At 46.6% G+C, this 15,404-nt stretch overlaps 5 protein-coding genes across 5 annotated transcripts; 4 read left to right on the forward strand and 1 right to left on the reverse strand.

The window, feature by feature from the left end:
- Positions 1 to 1,377: 1,377 nt before the first annotated feature.
- Positions 1,378 to 4,028, forward strand: TCC1 (Tcc1p; the record flags this gene model as incomplete). Its single annotated transcript, XM_018859289.1, has 3 exons — positions 1,378 to 1,895; positions 1,947 to 3,451; positions 3,767 to 4,028. The coding sequence occupies exons 1-3, from the start codon at positions 1,863 to 1,865 to the stop codon at positions 4,026 to 4,028; spliced, it is 1,800 nt and encodes a 599-aa protein (XP_018710257.1). The 5' UTR covers positions 1,378 to 1,862.
- A 222-nt stretch (positions 4,029 to 4,250) lies between these two features.
- Positions 4,251 to 5,060, reverse strand: METBIDRAFT_79107 (uncharacterized protein; the record flags this gene model as incomplete). The annotated part of the gene is made up of 1 exon (XM_018859000.1): positions 4,251 to 5,060. One exon carries the CDS (start codon positions 5,058 to 5,060, stop codon positions 4,251 to 4,253), a length of 810 nt encoding a protein of 269 aa, XP_018710258.1.
- Positions 5,061 to 5,344: 284 nt separating this feature from the next.
- Positions 5,345 to 6,030, forward strand: METBIDRAFT_12784 (uncharacterized protein; the record flags this gene model as incomplete). Its single annotated transcript, XM_018854265.1, has 2 exons — positions 5,345 to 5,829; positions 5,958 to 6,030. 2 exons carry the CDS (start codon positions 5,345 to 5,347, stop codon positions 6,028 to 6,030), a joined length of 558 nt encoding a protein of 185 aa, XP_018710259.1.
- Positions 6,031 to 8,971: 2,941 nt separating this feature from the next.
- Positions 8,972 to 9,961, forward strand: METBIDRAFT_58436 (uncharacterized protein; the record flags this gene model as incomplete). Its single annotated transcript, XM_018858302.1, has 2 exons — positions 8,972 to 9,775; positions 9,815 to 9,961. 2 exons carry the CDS (start codon positions 8,975 to 8,977, stop codon positions 9,950 to 9,952), a joined length of 939 nt encoding a protein of 312 aa, XP_018710260.1. The 3' UTR covers positions 9,953 to 9,961.
- A 339-nt stretch (positions 9,962 to 10,300) lies between these two features.
- Positions 10,301 to 14,144, forward strand: TIP120 (Tip120p; the record flags this gene model as incomplete). Its single annotated transcript, XM_018859001.1, has 2 exons — positions 10,301 to 13,897; positions 14,124 to 14,144. 2 exons carry the CDS (start codon positions 10,301 to 10,303, stop codon positions 14,142 to 14,144), a joined length of 3,618 nt encoding a protein of 1,205 aa, XP_018710261.1.
- Between the last annotated feature and the right edge of the window lie 1,260 nt (positions 14,145 to 15,404).

The raw sequence follows: 15,404 nt of genomic DNA on the forward strand, positions 1-15,404 counted from the left end.
ACTTTCTAAACCTAGGGTCTTGTTTTGCAGATATACAGATCGAAAGAAGGAAGAAAATACACATGTTTCGTCGGACGATTAGAGAAGAAAATCGGACATCATGCAGTTTTAATAACAACAAGAACAAAGCACTAAAAAAATTACAACCAGCAGACAATAGCCGGGAAAACCGAGCAAACAAAGATAAAGTGCTCTACAGCCCCTTTCTTGCGCAAGCAGGCTAGAGACTCAACTGAGATGAATTCCAAGCGAGAGTGCAGGTACGCCTATCTATGCGTTTTCTTGCCGGAAACACTCTATATGCCCGCAATGCAGCGCCTTGCATACACCCCAACTCATCCACAAGGGGGGTCTTCAGACCTAAGCATCTAGCCCTTGAATTGAACAGTCATTCCCGCAAACCAGGGAACGCAATTACGCTCTCCAAATGATCCGCACGGCACATGGGCGTAGCACTATTGTCAGGCCGCGGGTGATGCGCTGCGACCTCTATTGAGGCTGTGCATGAGTAAGCCCATGTCTGGTGACGGAAGACATGCGGCATCTGCGATCAAAAAATCGAATGTGGCTTCCGCTTGTCTCATGGCGGCACACTAATGAAAAGCTTAATCCGAAGCCGATTGATGCACACACCACCCGTTCCACACATGGTGCTTTGAACAAGGGCTGCTCAGTTGGATGCGTAAGCTGTGACAAGGAGTCTTTCCATTGGGCACTGCAGCGATTTGCAGAATCGTCGCCGTCACAGCAGTAAGTGGCGATTTTCATTGATACAGAACGGCGAACCAACAATGGCCACAAAAAAGTCCACCAAATGGGTTCAGAAAACGCCTAGGTGCAAGAGAACGGTGCATATAACAATCAGGAGTAAAAGCTTGGAAAGTGCTCGAGACTCGGCCATATATTTTTGTATATCGGGAACAAAGGACGGCGCCGAGGACCAGCAAGATCGTACGTCTTATCCAAGCTAGACTGCATACGCGCCACGTAGCAAAAGTAGCACGAAAATTTCTTTTCCGGGCGCGACTCGACCCTGGGCGCATTCACAATGTGGGTGGCTTAACGAACTTTCGCTGTATCAAATCTCGATTAAGGTTCCAGAAGCCGGGCGCCCACCCCGGCGAATCACATGAGCTAAGGCGTCTCAAGTACCAGCTAAACGCAAACGACTGCCGGTGTCCCGTTCAAACCGGCCCCTTTGAAGCTGTTCAAACGGCAAGTGCAGGAGCCACTCTGCGCGCAGAAGACGGTCGGCGAACGGGCCCCCCTCTTGGGGCTTCTGGCACGAGTATTTCTCCTGGACGCACATCTAACGTGCCGGGCGTCAAGCCCGCATTGCATGCGTTTTCGTATGTAATGCGCGCCTGATTACTCCATGCTGCGCGGCTTATCCGTGCACGTCGTGAAACCCTTTTCTTTGATCCTGTTGACCGTGATTGTGCCGCCTTTTCACGCCCTCGCCCACTTGTTTTTTTCTTCCCCAGCAACCACAAAATCTGCAGCTCCCGATTTCCCGCCCGACACAGCCATCTTCCAACCCCACACATTTCCCCCTAGCCTGCCGCCAGCCGCCAGCGCCCGTCCCGCCGGAAATCTCCACCACCAGCGTACAGATTTTTTCCCTTTTTTTCCAGGCTGCTTTGCTCTTGCCTGCCGCCCAACTGCCCCATAGCCCCGCTTCCCTTCCGCCGGTAGGAAACCCCGTTTTTTACAGCACCCCGTCCGCCAGTCCCCCCTCCTGGATCCCCGCCGGCACTGGTCTTTTTTTATTTTTCCCGCTCACTGCCACAAAAGCAGAACGCCCCACGGTTTTCCGGCCTCACCACCCACAGGTCACGTGCACCCCCTGTTGACCCCCCAGGATGCCCAAGCGCTCACAGCCCACACTGCCCCGCGTCAAGAAAGCCCGCCGCCACCTGCGCCAGAACCTGGGCCTGGCCGGTGAGCATGCCTACGCCACCAAAGCCAGCGACACGTGGATGGCACTCGGGTCGTGCGCCGCGTCCATGGCCATCCACGCCTTGGCCCTCAAGGCTTACGAGGCTGCGCTTTCCCACACACCCGGGCGGCTCCCGGCGTTGCTCGGGTGGTCGCACCTGCTACGCATGAACGACGTGGCGTGCAACGAGACCGTCGGATGCCAAGCCGCGTTGCTGCGGCTCACGCAGGCTGCAGACCGGTTCCCGGAACTTCCCAAGTCCGCGGACTTCTTCAAAGAGCTTGCTGAGTGCTACCTCCTCGTGAACTTGAACGACCCGGCGCTGCAGGCCATCCAGCAAGCCATCCAGCTACAGCCGCACGACGCGTCGCTCTTTCTTCTTCTGGCGCAGGCGCTCATTCGCATGGGCTTGCGTGCCCAGGCCGCGCTGCTGTTGCTGCACTGCCTCAAGCTCTTGCCCAAATCCTTGTCGCTCTTTTCGGCGTCCGATGTCGAGACAGCACGCACCGCGCACGCGGAGCTCGCGGCCATAGCAGCGGCGGACGGCAACATCGAGGCGCTGATCAACGAGTTGACCGCCACGTTGATGTTGCCGCCGCCGCTGTTGGCCCGCGTCAACGAGCACATTGCGCTCTGGTGTGCTTTGGCCACGGCTTTGGAGCGCGCCAACAAGATCCCCGAAGCCTTGGACGCATGCGAGCGCGCCGAGCTCGCGGTGGGCCTGCTGCCACGCATCCTCATCACCCACGCATACTTGCTCTTGCTCGACGAGCTGCGGCCGCGCGCCGAGCGGGCCATGGCGCTCTTGACCCGGGTCGTGAAGACCGAGCCCCAGGCTGCCGCGCGGCCCAAGGACGCCGACCCACAGGACCCGGCCGCTGCAGAGGACTCGCTGGGCGACTTCTTGCCGTGGTGCCTCTTGGGCAAAGCCTACACTTTGCTCGACTCGCCACGCGCCGCGTACGATGCTTACCAGATCGCATTGCGCCGCGCGGACGGCCTGCCCATCACCTGGTTGGCCGTGGGCAAGTTGTACTTGGAGTTGAAACAGCTCCCGGACGCGTTGGCAGCGTACTCGCAGGCATTGCGGCTCCAGTTGAATGAGAATTCGCCGGGCACCGCCGCGGCCTGGGACGGCTTGAGCTGTGTCTACGAGCGTTGTGACGACCAGCTCGGCGACGCCGCGGACGCATGCCTGCGTGCCGCCTTGTGCTTCCAGGCCTATGGCGACGCTAAAAGCGCCGAGTTCTACGAGAACAGGGCCAAGAACCTTCGCCTTGCCGCTCTGGGCAAGGCGCCCGTGCCCGACTGGAGCGAGCCCGTGGGCGTACCCAACTACTTCCTCCGCGACCTTGTCAACTTGTTGCCCACTGAGCGCATTGCCTTCGTCAAGAGCATACACAAGACCGACGCGACTGATGGCGGCCCGCCCAAGCCGCAGCCCGGCTCGCCCAACACGGCCGAGCGCAAGCCCGACCCGCCAACACCACGCCTGGCGGTCGAGCCGCCTCTGTACGCTGACCAGGGATATCAGGCCCGTGGGCCGGCGCCCTACGGTGGGCGGCAGCTGCACCCATACGATGCCGTGCCCCGAGGCTCGCCCGCCACCGCCACAATCAACACGCCGCCGCCCGGCCAGCCGCTCTATCCTCATCCCGGGACGCCTTCGCATGTTATGCAGGGTTCTCATGAGAACCTGGCCGGCCCACAGCACGCATATGCTCTCGCACCGCCTTTCAAACAGGACGCTAAACTGCCGGCACCCACAGCCCAGCATATCCAGCACCCATCAAGACAATATTGGCTGGGGCCTGAGCAGGCAGCCAGCCCGGCCCACCCCATGGTTCGCGTCATGCCTCCATATCCCGCCCATTACGGACCTCCGCCTTCCACGATGATGTCGCCCCCTTTGGCCGCCCAAGGTCCAGTGAACGATGCTCGCCGTTCCCCAGTCGCGCTCCCACAGATGCCAGCAGAGGGATATCCTGTCGCAATGCCGCCAGGATACGCCTACGGACAGTACATGCCCATGCATGCGGGCATGGTGGCACAAGCGCCACCCTACGGACCCACACACTGGCGCCGTTAGTCGGCCATCACAATGCATGCTCAATTCACGACTATCATCTGGCAATTAAACCGCCATCACCAAGCGTCTTTTATCTCAGTTGTCTCTTTGACAGTATGCACCATGGTTTCATAACACTTCCATTCAAATATCTCTGATTTATAGTACGATGACTGTTAACACTATGAATTAATCTGTCCTTGGGGTTACTTGACGACATCAGAAGTCCGATGGCATACCAGCTCACCGGTGCCACGCTGCGGCCAATTCGTGCCACGTCGCCTCAAATACTTTCGGTACTTGTGAATATAATCCAACAGAATCTGGCGACCTGAAATCACTTTCCAACATGTAGACTTCCGCAAGCAGGCCGAGCACTGTCCTTGCTCGTCCCCCTGTAATAACCCCGCCGTAGTCGGCCTTGAGGATCGGCAACACGTCTCCTGAACTGTCACCAAAATAGAAAAGATTCAGGGCTGGGTGCAACGAGCGTATGCGTGCAAGCTCCATTGCTTTGTCATATCCAGTACGAATATCGCACCGCCGGTCGAATTTGCCCGTGGTGATATCCTCGGCATCCACCTCAAAATCATTCGCCAACACGGTCACATGCCGGACACCGTGGAACTCCAACACCCATTCAATAAGCCTACGGCACCAGTTCACGCTCAATACATAGACCGGACACCCGGCGCTTTTCACGAAATCTACAAACCCGGGGCGGAGCTCAACTTTCGGCACTAAATCACGAAGCTTCCCGATCGGGAAGCCCTTAAAATACCCCGTTTCTTCAAGGGCACGGATCGAGGTGTATTCGACCGCCCGCATGCCTTGTTGGAATTTCTCCTCGGCAATCACGGAGTCCCGCCGGCCGCACCCGCTAGCCTCTTGGGCAATATACGCCAGATACGCATCGAGGTAAATCTGAGAAAAGTGAGTAAAAGGAGGCACGGCGTCCCGGTCTCGGCGGCTTGCGGCCAGGGCAATGAGAGCCGTGGTATCAGCCATCGTGGCTGTCTCATCCCAATCAGTGATAAAAATACGCCCGCTCATTCCACCAATCTTACGTATGCGTGGCACCTAGAGCTGCGCCAACATCGGGAATTCTGTCTCCCGACGCACGGCCATGCTCGTTTCGAGCTTGCGCATAAAGCAGCGGCACCAGGGTGCATGAATTGCCTGCGTAATCTTACTCGGCAATTCGCCTTCGGTGCTCCGATTTACGTTTTTTTTTTTTTAAAAAAAGGATGCGACGTTGGCACTAGCAATGTTCTGGTCCACTATAAAATGATCTGTTCTCGCTGCTGCTGGCCGTCCCAGGCATATCGAATTTGACAATGGCACAAACTCTCGGCGAATTGGGCTACGTGAAGTCTGATAAGTTTACGGAGGAAGTCCAAGAAAATTTAAGTGCGAACCAGCTCAGTGACATCGACGTGGTTCCCGAAAAGCATGGCAACCAACGGACCTGCAAAATCATATCCCACAAAGACGGAGACAAAAAGGGCCACGAAATTGTTCTGCCTAGCGAGATGAGTGACAGAATCGAAAACGACAAAAACGCTGCTGCAAAACTTGACGGGAAGACGGAGGACAACAAGGGCAAATTCGAGGGCAAGACCGAAGGGAACGTCGGTAAGTTTGAGGGTAAGACCGAGGGCATAACTGAAGGGAGTGTCGATAAATTTGAGGGTAAGACCCAGTGCAAGACCGAAGGTAAAATTGAAGGAAAATCCGAAGGTAAGTTTGAGGGGAAAACAGAAGGTAAATTTGAGGGAAAAACCGAAGGTAAAACTGAAGGCACAACGGAGCACACTAGAAGGTAACACCCATGTTTGATGCGATGAACGCTTTTTATAAAGTCTTTTTACCCTCCGCAAAATTCTATACCTTCGCCGATCACTATCAATATTCGCTAATACATATCCGCTAAACGAAACTGGTGAATAGGTATGCTATTTCTGATTCCGAAGAACACGAAGTGTGGTTAAAAGCAACGCCCGCGGTTGTTTGCGAGCCTTAAGTCTTGGTAGAGACGAGAATCTGCAACATCCTTTAACAAATATACGTGAGTAGCAAACATACGTGAACGACAAAATCGTCCGCTCGATATAGCACAGATTCGTGTCCCAAGTTTCCAATGACTAACACATCCTTCAGTTCACACCTCACAACAGTTGTCCTGATAATAAAGCGCTAAACTCAACAAATCCTCCCAGTGTTTTCCTCATAGTTGGCTTGTTCCCATAAAGTCAAGATAGTTTTCGATGTTTCTGAAGAGACCAAGTGACAGAAAGAAGTCTATTATGTGCTGCCTATGAAAGTTGGTGGTTGAGAACTAGACGATGTTTCTCAAGACATTATGGAAAAGCTGTACTAACAGCCAGTTCTGTCTGTGATGTGGCAGAGAATCAATAAATTGTTTTGCATATCCCAAGCATGGCTAGAAATAATCTCCCAAATTTGTTCCTATCAAAAGTCTGTCAAAATGATGTTTGACTTCACGTTAATTTTTTTGAGTTGAAATCAAATAATAATTGTCGAGGTCGATGAACACAGAGAATCACAACCAAGACTCTATTTACATGGAAAGAATCCGAAACATTCTTAAACCATCATGGTATGAAAGCTTTCAATTTCATTCAGGAAAGAACTTTTCATCAAGAATTTCATCAAGAATTAGTCGATTGTGTAAAGACAATTCAATCAGACTCGAACAGGTATTGTGAAAAAAATTTGTTTGAGCTTGTGGCGCTAGCTCTTTTGTCATCGAATATGAAAATGAAAAGCGACACAGAAAAGTGATCAGTCCACTTATTAAGAATGAAACATTATCACATGCCAAACAGAACTGACAACTGCATAATTTAAAGAGAAACACATACTTATTATTTCTGCTCAAACTTCCAAGTCCCATTTCTTATAAATGATATAAAACACGGAAGTACGTGACATGCTTCCCTTAATCTTGTGCAAACCTTTATGCGCCAAGCTTATAGGACTTGGAAATTTCTCACTGTATGGACAGCTGTCCGTTTCAAGAAACTTTTGGGCAGACTAACATGCATGTCATTTAGGGAAACCCCAGTAACACTCCTGCAAAGTTTGATGCCTGTCATTTTCTTATGAACAAAGACGTATATGAGATCGTGTTTTTTCGGTCAGTTCTTTTTAAAATGAAGTTAGAATCAAAATCATCAGTTTGCTTTGATATTTACACATGATTTGGGTCAAGGATTGGAGAAGCTTTGAGTGAATTGATCCTGAGGCGCAAGTCTGCCAAAACGTCAGGCTACGGGCACAACTTTAATACTGCTGGCGCGAGTGTTTTATAGAGACTTCTTCTATTTTCAATCTAAGCATCAAAAAACTGGAGATGATAAAGTGCATATCTCATTTATTTTAAAAACGAAAACGAATTTTCTGCAAACCTTTATGCGACATATTTCGGACGCGCTTTTATTTTGATACTTGCCTACTAGCATAGGCCGCAAATTGTAAGGTTTCCTTTTGGTTATGAAAATTAGTAAAGTTTGACAAAACATTAAAGCAGTGATAAATATCAGGTATTGATCAATAATTACTGTCATTGTTGTTACGGCAGAAAACACATGAGTGCGAGCGCTCATTGAGGGAAGTGAAACAGAAGGTTGATGATACACTTTAAAAAGATTCTAATTTGTTCGAATGAAGTATTTTCATGAACTACTTCTGACTCAAGAAGTTTAAGTAAAAAGTGCCTTGATCATTGAATATTTACATGATGAACACGAACCCGATACCAACACAGTTTCCAATCGAACTGACAGGGGCAGCCCCGCATAATTTGAGAAGCAGCGGAAACATCTTTGACAAGCCTCCGCCATACAGCAGAAGAGACCAAACAGCCAGATTTTGCGAGCCAGCCAAAAGATCAAGGAACTCAAATGCATCGTGCAGCTTTATCGTTTCTATTGTCGCGATCGTGATTGTCATAGGAACAATTTTGATTATTTTACATCGTATCCGTACAAGCTCTTAAAGCATCCTTTTTAGAGCATGGTTTTGAGCGCACGACTCACAATTATCCAATGTTCTTGAACGATTTGTAAAATATACAAATGAGTGAAGTATTTCCAAGTTGCCATTTCAAGCTTTGTATTCCAATCCATCGAAAGCATCAAAAGAAGTGTTGCGCAAATCAAAGATTTCATTTACACAACCAGTTTCAACGGTTCTTGGAACCACATACTACAGATATGAAATACTAAAGACATATGATGCGAGCAACAGCCATACATCACGTCTGAGCATAGCATTGAGCCTTTTTGTTTTACTTGAACTAAGCGAGCTTTAAAAACTACCGAAACGAACAAGACGGTTCAAAAGAAATTCAGGTGGTGTCTTGATTTTCTCGAAATGAAGTGAGTCTGATATCGGCGTCGAGGACAAGTAACTACAAAATTAGAAAAGACAATGTGCATCATGGAAAGAATAGCGTTTCCAAACAAGAAGTATGTACACAATTTTTATATCCATAACAGGTAGATTTCCTGAAACGGACTCAAACCATGTGTTTATCAATATAGCTAGGTGTACTGAGCGGCGGGGAATAGAGTTCACCAGCCACTGGTCCGGAGTAGTAGCTCCTCGCCAACGCCCGCAGAATTCTACAGGGAACATTTAATTGTGTTTTGGATGAACAAATTTTATTAAGACGATAATTTTCTGAAAGATTGTGTTTAAGTGCGGAAATATGGCTTTATATAGTCGATGGCATTTCCTGTATATTGTGCTAGGTATTTGAAAATGTTCTTCCAAAGCATTTATACCCCCAAATTTGATTGCGTATCTATTTGTTATTCGTAGCTCAAAAATCTATTTTACCAGGGACTCGATGATATCAATGACCCAATAATGAGTCTTTCCTATTAATGAACCTCTGGTGATGGCATCGGGGTGCGCACGACCTCTTCACATGAATGCACATGGGTTCACCTACCATATTATTCAACCCAACAGCAAATATGAGTAAAGTACCAGCTTGGAAACGTCTTGGGCTCAAAGTAAAATCAGAGGTCACGGATGATACATTTTCTGCAACCACGCATTTCGACGGCAGCGCAATCACCAACAAAGTAGCCAAAAAACTCAACAAAAAGAGACAACTGGAGGAAGATAAAAACGACAAGACAAAAAAACCACCAAAACGAGTAAAAAAGCCAAAGACAGAACGCGGGCCTCCTCCAGAAAAAGACCAGCTTCTGTATTTGAGGCAATTTGTCCTGGACAAAGAAAATTGGAAGTTCAGCAAGCAGAAACAGAACTGGCTACTAAAAAACATCGAAAGTGTACCTGATTCCTATGAAAATGATCTAATTGCATACTTTGAAGAGATCCAGGGCGGAGCGAGAACCCGTGTTGAGACTGACTTACGTGCTGTGATCGACAAATGGAACGACTACAGCAAAAGGCTCGAAGAAAAGATTAACGCCGAATTGTATGGTGGGAAGGCTGAGAATGCTGAATCTAAATCAGAAGAAGGTGCAAAAGAAAATGTTTCGAAGACCGAAACCGAAGCTGCACCTTCCAAAGAATACGCTTTACGTTGCAAGAAATTACTTAGTGCAATGCTTGATGAGCCTGTGCATGTGGAAGGGGAAGATCAAGATCTGGCCGCACCTGATACGCCAGAGCCCTCCAATACTGAATCCAAGGAGCCTTCTTTAGCAAGTGATAGCAAGATTGAGCCTGAAGCCGAAGACAACTTGATAATAGAAGACGTGGAAGTTGAAGAATACGATCAAAAAGACACCTTCCAGGGTGAGTCTTTGGGTGCTGGGCAAGAACCTTCAGCAGACAACCATCAGGATGTGATGGAAGCCGATAAGCAAGGCTCTAAAACAGAGACGAAGCAAAACAAAAAAGATAAGAAGTCGAAGAAAGAGAAAAAGACCAAGAAGTAACAGGCCGAGCATAGTCTGGGATATCAAAAAGACAAATTCAAAACCTCATGCGTATATCATGAGCATGTATCGTGCCCTTTATAGATAGTTAAAACAAACCAGAAAGTTTTCGTGGAATTGGATTCCATGGCGAAGAACGTAAAAAATCAGTACTGCACATCCGTGCACCAAAGCGCCCCGGTGCTGCCCACACTAGTGGACCAGTGTCGGTTGCTCATATCCTCAATCTCATACAACCTACTTATGCAAACTCGAACCTGTCAGTTGTGAGTCAAGTTTAACATTCATTCAAGATCACAATCCCAGGCAAGCATTCAATCAGATCTTTGAAATCATCACGATATTATCATGGCGTCGTTTAATATGAGGCAGTTGGAAGATCGGGCCCGGGATGTCGATCCGGATCTTCGGTACATGGCCCTAGAAGATTTCCAAAAACGCTTGAATAACCCGCAAGCCCAGCCGCTGCGCAATGTGGCATTTTTTGTCCCGATTTTGTTCAGTTTGCTCGGTGACTCGGCCACCGAAGTTCAAAACCAGGCCGTGAAATCGTTCGCTCCTCTTGTGCGCCATTCCACCGATAAAGAAACTACACAAATCGTGTCAAACCTCTATAGCGAGGTGGAAAAAACATCCAACGATTCGAAATTCTCGACTTCCGTTCCCACACTTGCCTTGCGCAGTATACTCAGCGAGTCTCACGCGCTTTTCAATCCCAAGCTTTCACGCGACTTGTTTGAAATGCTTCTTCCTCGTATTTTTGCGCCTGATAGTGTCATGACCATTGACAAAATCGAAATCTTGATTGATATGATCAAGGCCTTGGGTTCGGCGCTCCGTTTGGCCGAGTTGCTGTCGATCATAAGCTCGCTCATTTCCGGTGCCTTCGTAGAGAAGGGAATCATCGGAAAAAGATCCATTATTGCTGTTGATGCATGTCTCTGCTATGTAAAGTCTGCATCACTCAATCAGGCACAGCAGACCCAGTTCTATGACAAGGTAGTGCTGGATGTTGTCGCTGAATCAGCACGACATGTAATTTCTCTGCATTCCACGGACGTGTTCTATACGCTTTTCCAGGTGATTCTTGCACAGGCAAGTAATTGTCGTGCAGTATCCGACTCTTCAATTCAGGTGATTTTCCACGAGGTCTTGCAGGGCTTGCGACTAGACCAAGTAGGTGAGACTGTGGACGCTGAGGACTTGGATATCGACGAGCTAATTCAAATAAACCTTCTCCGTGAGAACGCTTTGATTACTTTGGCCGGACTCGTGCCTTGCTTTTCCATTGATACTTTCACGCATACATATGCCTCACAAGTTTTTGAAATCTTGGACAGGTTCATGGTTTATGATCCCTTGCTCTACGAAGACTCCGACGAAGAGGCCTTTTCGGGAGAAGACTCTGAACTTGACTTTTCTGATGACGAGGATATTGAGCAGTTTGAAAATACTGGTGAAAATGATGCGCTTGCAGCAAAATTGAGGTTGCTGGCGCTTGTCGTTCTGAAAAAATTGCTCCAACACAATCCCGAAATTGCTTCGATGTTTTTGGCAGGGCCTCTTACTGAAAAACTTATAGCCAATCTTGCTGACCGGTCCGAAATAGTGTCTAGCGAGGCAATCGTCGCATTGGTGGTGCTTATACGTTTGTCTGTCGATACCAAACGCACAGTAAGATCGAGGTCCAATTCTGACACCAGCATGGCCACTGAGAGTGCTGACCACATCCCCTTCTCTGTTCTTGCAAGAGAGTATATTGAACCTATCGAGCAAAAAATATTTGCTTCACTTTTAACCGCAAAAAACATTCTGAGGTTTTCAAACTCGAAAATTCTAATTGAGTCCCTCATTTTAGGATTTTCACACGAACTTTCCGAGGATTTCTTGATCAAATTGGCTGATTCGCTCCTTACTTTCAAACTCTCGTTGAAAACATTCCCCGAAGTTGTGAAGACGTATAAAGCGTTGTTTTCAGTTTACGATTTTGAAGATTTGCCAGAGAAAATGGTGGACTATATCTCAGAAGACTTGGGTGAAGCTTTGCTTGCCCCTTCGAACTACCATAGCGTTATCTTGGATGTTCTTGTGGTATGTGAGGCTTTGTACAAAAAGGTCGCACACATTCCAAAATACAACGTTTTAATGAACACCAAGTTTTTTCCTGCCATTGCTGACAATCTCACGAATAAAGAGTACTCGAGCGATATAAGGCAATATTTGCTTGATACTTTTTCCGAGCTTATCATCCACGTTAACTTGAGCCCCGAAAACCAAAAACAGTCCAATATTATTTTTCAGCAGAGCTTGGATTATGAGGTTACTGTTAATTTCACCATCGAAACTATGGTCAAGGTGTGTGAGCAAAAGCCTGAAATTTTCAGTTATTCAGAGCTCTGCCTCGCATCACTTGAGAAACTTACAGCTTATTTGGGGTCCAGTAATGCCTCGTTATACATTTCGGCTTTAACGCTTTTAAACGCGATTTTCGAGAATACATCATTTGTTGCCCCTGCTGATGATATCAGCGCATTGAAAGACGTTCTTTTCGTGTTGATGAATTCCTCTGTTGATCTCAACCTAATTGGTAAAAGTTTCATGCTACTTGGTCATATTTTGACCAGGACTCCGGCTGATGGAAATTTCCTTCTGCTGCTCTTCACTCTGGTGATCAACACAAAATTTGTCGATGTTGAAGATGCAAATATGAAACCGCTTGAATTTTTGATCACTCAAATATCCAAGCATAACTTTGTGGGCAGTGAAAAGCTTTATGATTTTGGTATGAATCTACTTTGTTTAAAAAACTTTATCAGCGCTAAAGTCATGGCCTTGATATGCACAAATTGTCGGTTGTCAGAAAAGGTGTACGAAATTGAGAAAGAGCTTACTTCATATATTCACAATTTCGAACTTCAGGTGGATGCCAGCCGAATTGTATTTGATATACAATTCTTAGGGTATATTTCCACAGTAGAATCGTTGAAAAAGTTTACATTTCAAGAGTTTTTGGAGATCCCAAAGAGGGACACAAAAGATCACATATGTTTGGCCGCTGCAAGAGCAATGGGCTTGAGCATTGTTCGTAATCTTAACACACATCTTCCGATTCTTTTGAGCTGCTACCAAAAGGCGAGCTCTGAAGATGACCCAAACAGGTCTCTTTATTTGGTGGCATTAAAGCAGCTATTGAAAGAAGGATCGTGGGTCGATGGAGTTGATGCGCTTAGAAACATATGGGATAGTCTCATCAAAGTCATTGTCTCGAAGAGAGGTGAGCTTTCGCATAAAGAAGTGCTGGAACTAAAATTGGCGGGTGATGTTCTCAGCTCCATCACTGAGTTAGATCGAGATGGCAACTATCAGCACAAGATTTTGACGATTGTCGAGAGTCTTGATTCTAGTGCAAGGGAAGAACACATCATCTATACTGTGGTGGTGATCATGAAACGGCTTGTGGGAAAATCTACTGATGATTTTGAGGTTCACATAATCGAAAAAACGATGGAGTATCTTGCCATCAGTAATCTAGAGTTGAAACTGGCTATTGTCAGCACCTTACTCACTGGAATTTACAATAAATCGCTGTCGTTTTCTTCGATTTTGAATTCTGTGATTCTACCTGCGATCTACGAAGAACTCACTGCTAAAGTTGAATTTAGGAAGACTATTCCGATGGGTCCTTACAAGTATGTGGTTGATGAGGGACTTGAAGTGCGAAAATTGAGCTACGAGCTTATCAGTGCAATCATCAATCTCAATAGCAGCAAGGCACAAAAGGTACCTTTTATGGTTGATGAGGTGAAAGTTTTTGAAGTCTTACTGGATAAAGGCTTAAAGGATCAAGAAAATGAGATCATAAACTTGACTGTATACAACTTGATGCAGCTCATCCAAATGAACGAAAGTGTGCTAAGCAAGATAAGCAACCAGCAGGAATTGATTGTATCGCTTTCCAAAATTTTGAACCGGAAGTTGCGGAGCAAAGCCAGCACACAAGAAACAGAGAGTTACGAAGATACCTTGCGCTCGGTTATCAAACTATCAAAAGTCATGAACAGTGTTTTTGTCGCAAATAACGCTGTCAGTAGTGAGTGGAGCGGCTTCTACCACGAACTTCAAAACAAGCATCACTTGCTTTTTAGTGCAGTGAACTTCTAGTTTGGAAAAGTTTAGCTTCGAAAGATGCTGAAGAACAGTTGACTTATGCCATACGTAACCGGAAAACCAAGTCCTGCACCTCGCTGGATATTCCGTATTAGGAAACTGTGGGGAAATGTACAGCTGAGGACGAATGAAAAACAAAAGATATAAAGTAAAAGGCATGACCTCGTATATACTCGACCACTATTTATTTCAAAGGAAATACATATCCCATATTTTACAGAACATTTCAACATTCATTACATCCATTCCGCAACATGCCTTCATCTTCACTAAGTGATACATCAAATGTGACAGTTGCCACATCTTCAATCAAAGACCTTAAGTCGACCGGAGTATTGTCTGCTGTTCTCGGAAAAGCTCTAATTTTGTTTTACTTGTTCCTACTTTCAGTAACATACACTGGAAAAAAGACACTACAAGTCATCGATGGCATACTTGCCCATGTGCGCCGACATTACTCCGTTTTTCGGTCCATAATAGATTCTGCGCTTGAATTTTCGCAAAACGTGAAACATTACTTAAATCTCCTCCGAAAGTTTTTTCAATACCGCATATATAAAAACATGAATTAAATCCTACATGCCAAACTTCCCCGCTTTGTCCTGCATAGTCAGAATTCTGCATGACTGCAATGGCCGTTGAGTGACCTTGAACAGTACTTATCGGTACAGAAAGACGAGTGATGAAGCTTGGTAATTTTTCTGATCTGAGACATCTTTAAAACCTGCAAATACAAAACATTTCATCCAGATTACTTCTTTTGAAAAAGAAAGTAACAAATAAGAGAGAAAAACCAGCTAAAATGAAAATGAAAAGAATCAACCGTTCATGTCGGAGTTAGCATGGGTGTGCAACATTTCTCTTCTTTTTCCAAATCAGCAAACTAACTTTCAAAAATGTTTACACTCTCGATTCTCCAAATTTTGCATCGCTATACTACCTGGGGAAATTAGGAAACATTGAGGCCCCGATGAAGTTCATCGAATTCCTCTATTCGTATCCGATTGTGCCGCTTGTAATTGATCGATACATCCGTCTGGGATTATAGAAAACGACAAAATATACGCGTGTATCCAATCACGAACCCGTGCACTGTGCTTGTAAGGATATGATATTTTATGCACTTTGCCTATAAAGTCAATGTATTGCTACTTTCCCTTATGCAAAATGTTTTTATGTACTCAAGGATAAGCAAACGTGCCTTCTCGGTTGTCTTGCCACAAATCTGAGTTTGCAAAACCATTGAGTATGCAAAACTCTCATCTTTGTTCCAGAAACAAAGCTC

Source organism: Metschnikowia bicuspidata (assembly GCF_001664035.1).
Source record: "Metschnikowia bicuspidata var. bicuspidata NRRL YB-4993 chromosome Unknown METBIscaffold_5, whole genome shotgun sequence".
Classification (NCBI taxonomy): domain Eukaryota; kingdom Fungi; phylum Ascomycota; class Pichiomycetes; order Serinales; family Metschnikowiaceae; genus Metschnikowia; species Metschnikowia bicuspidata.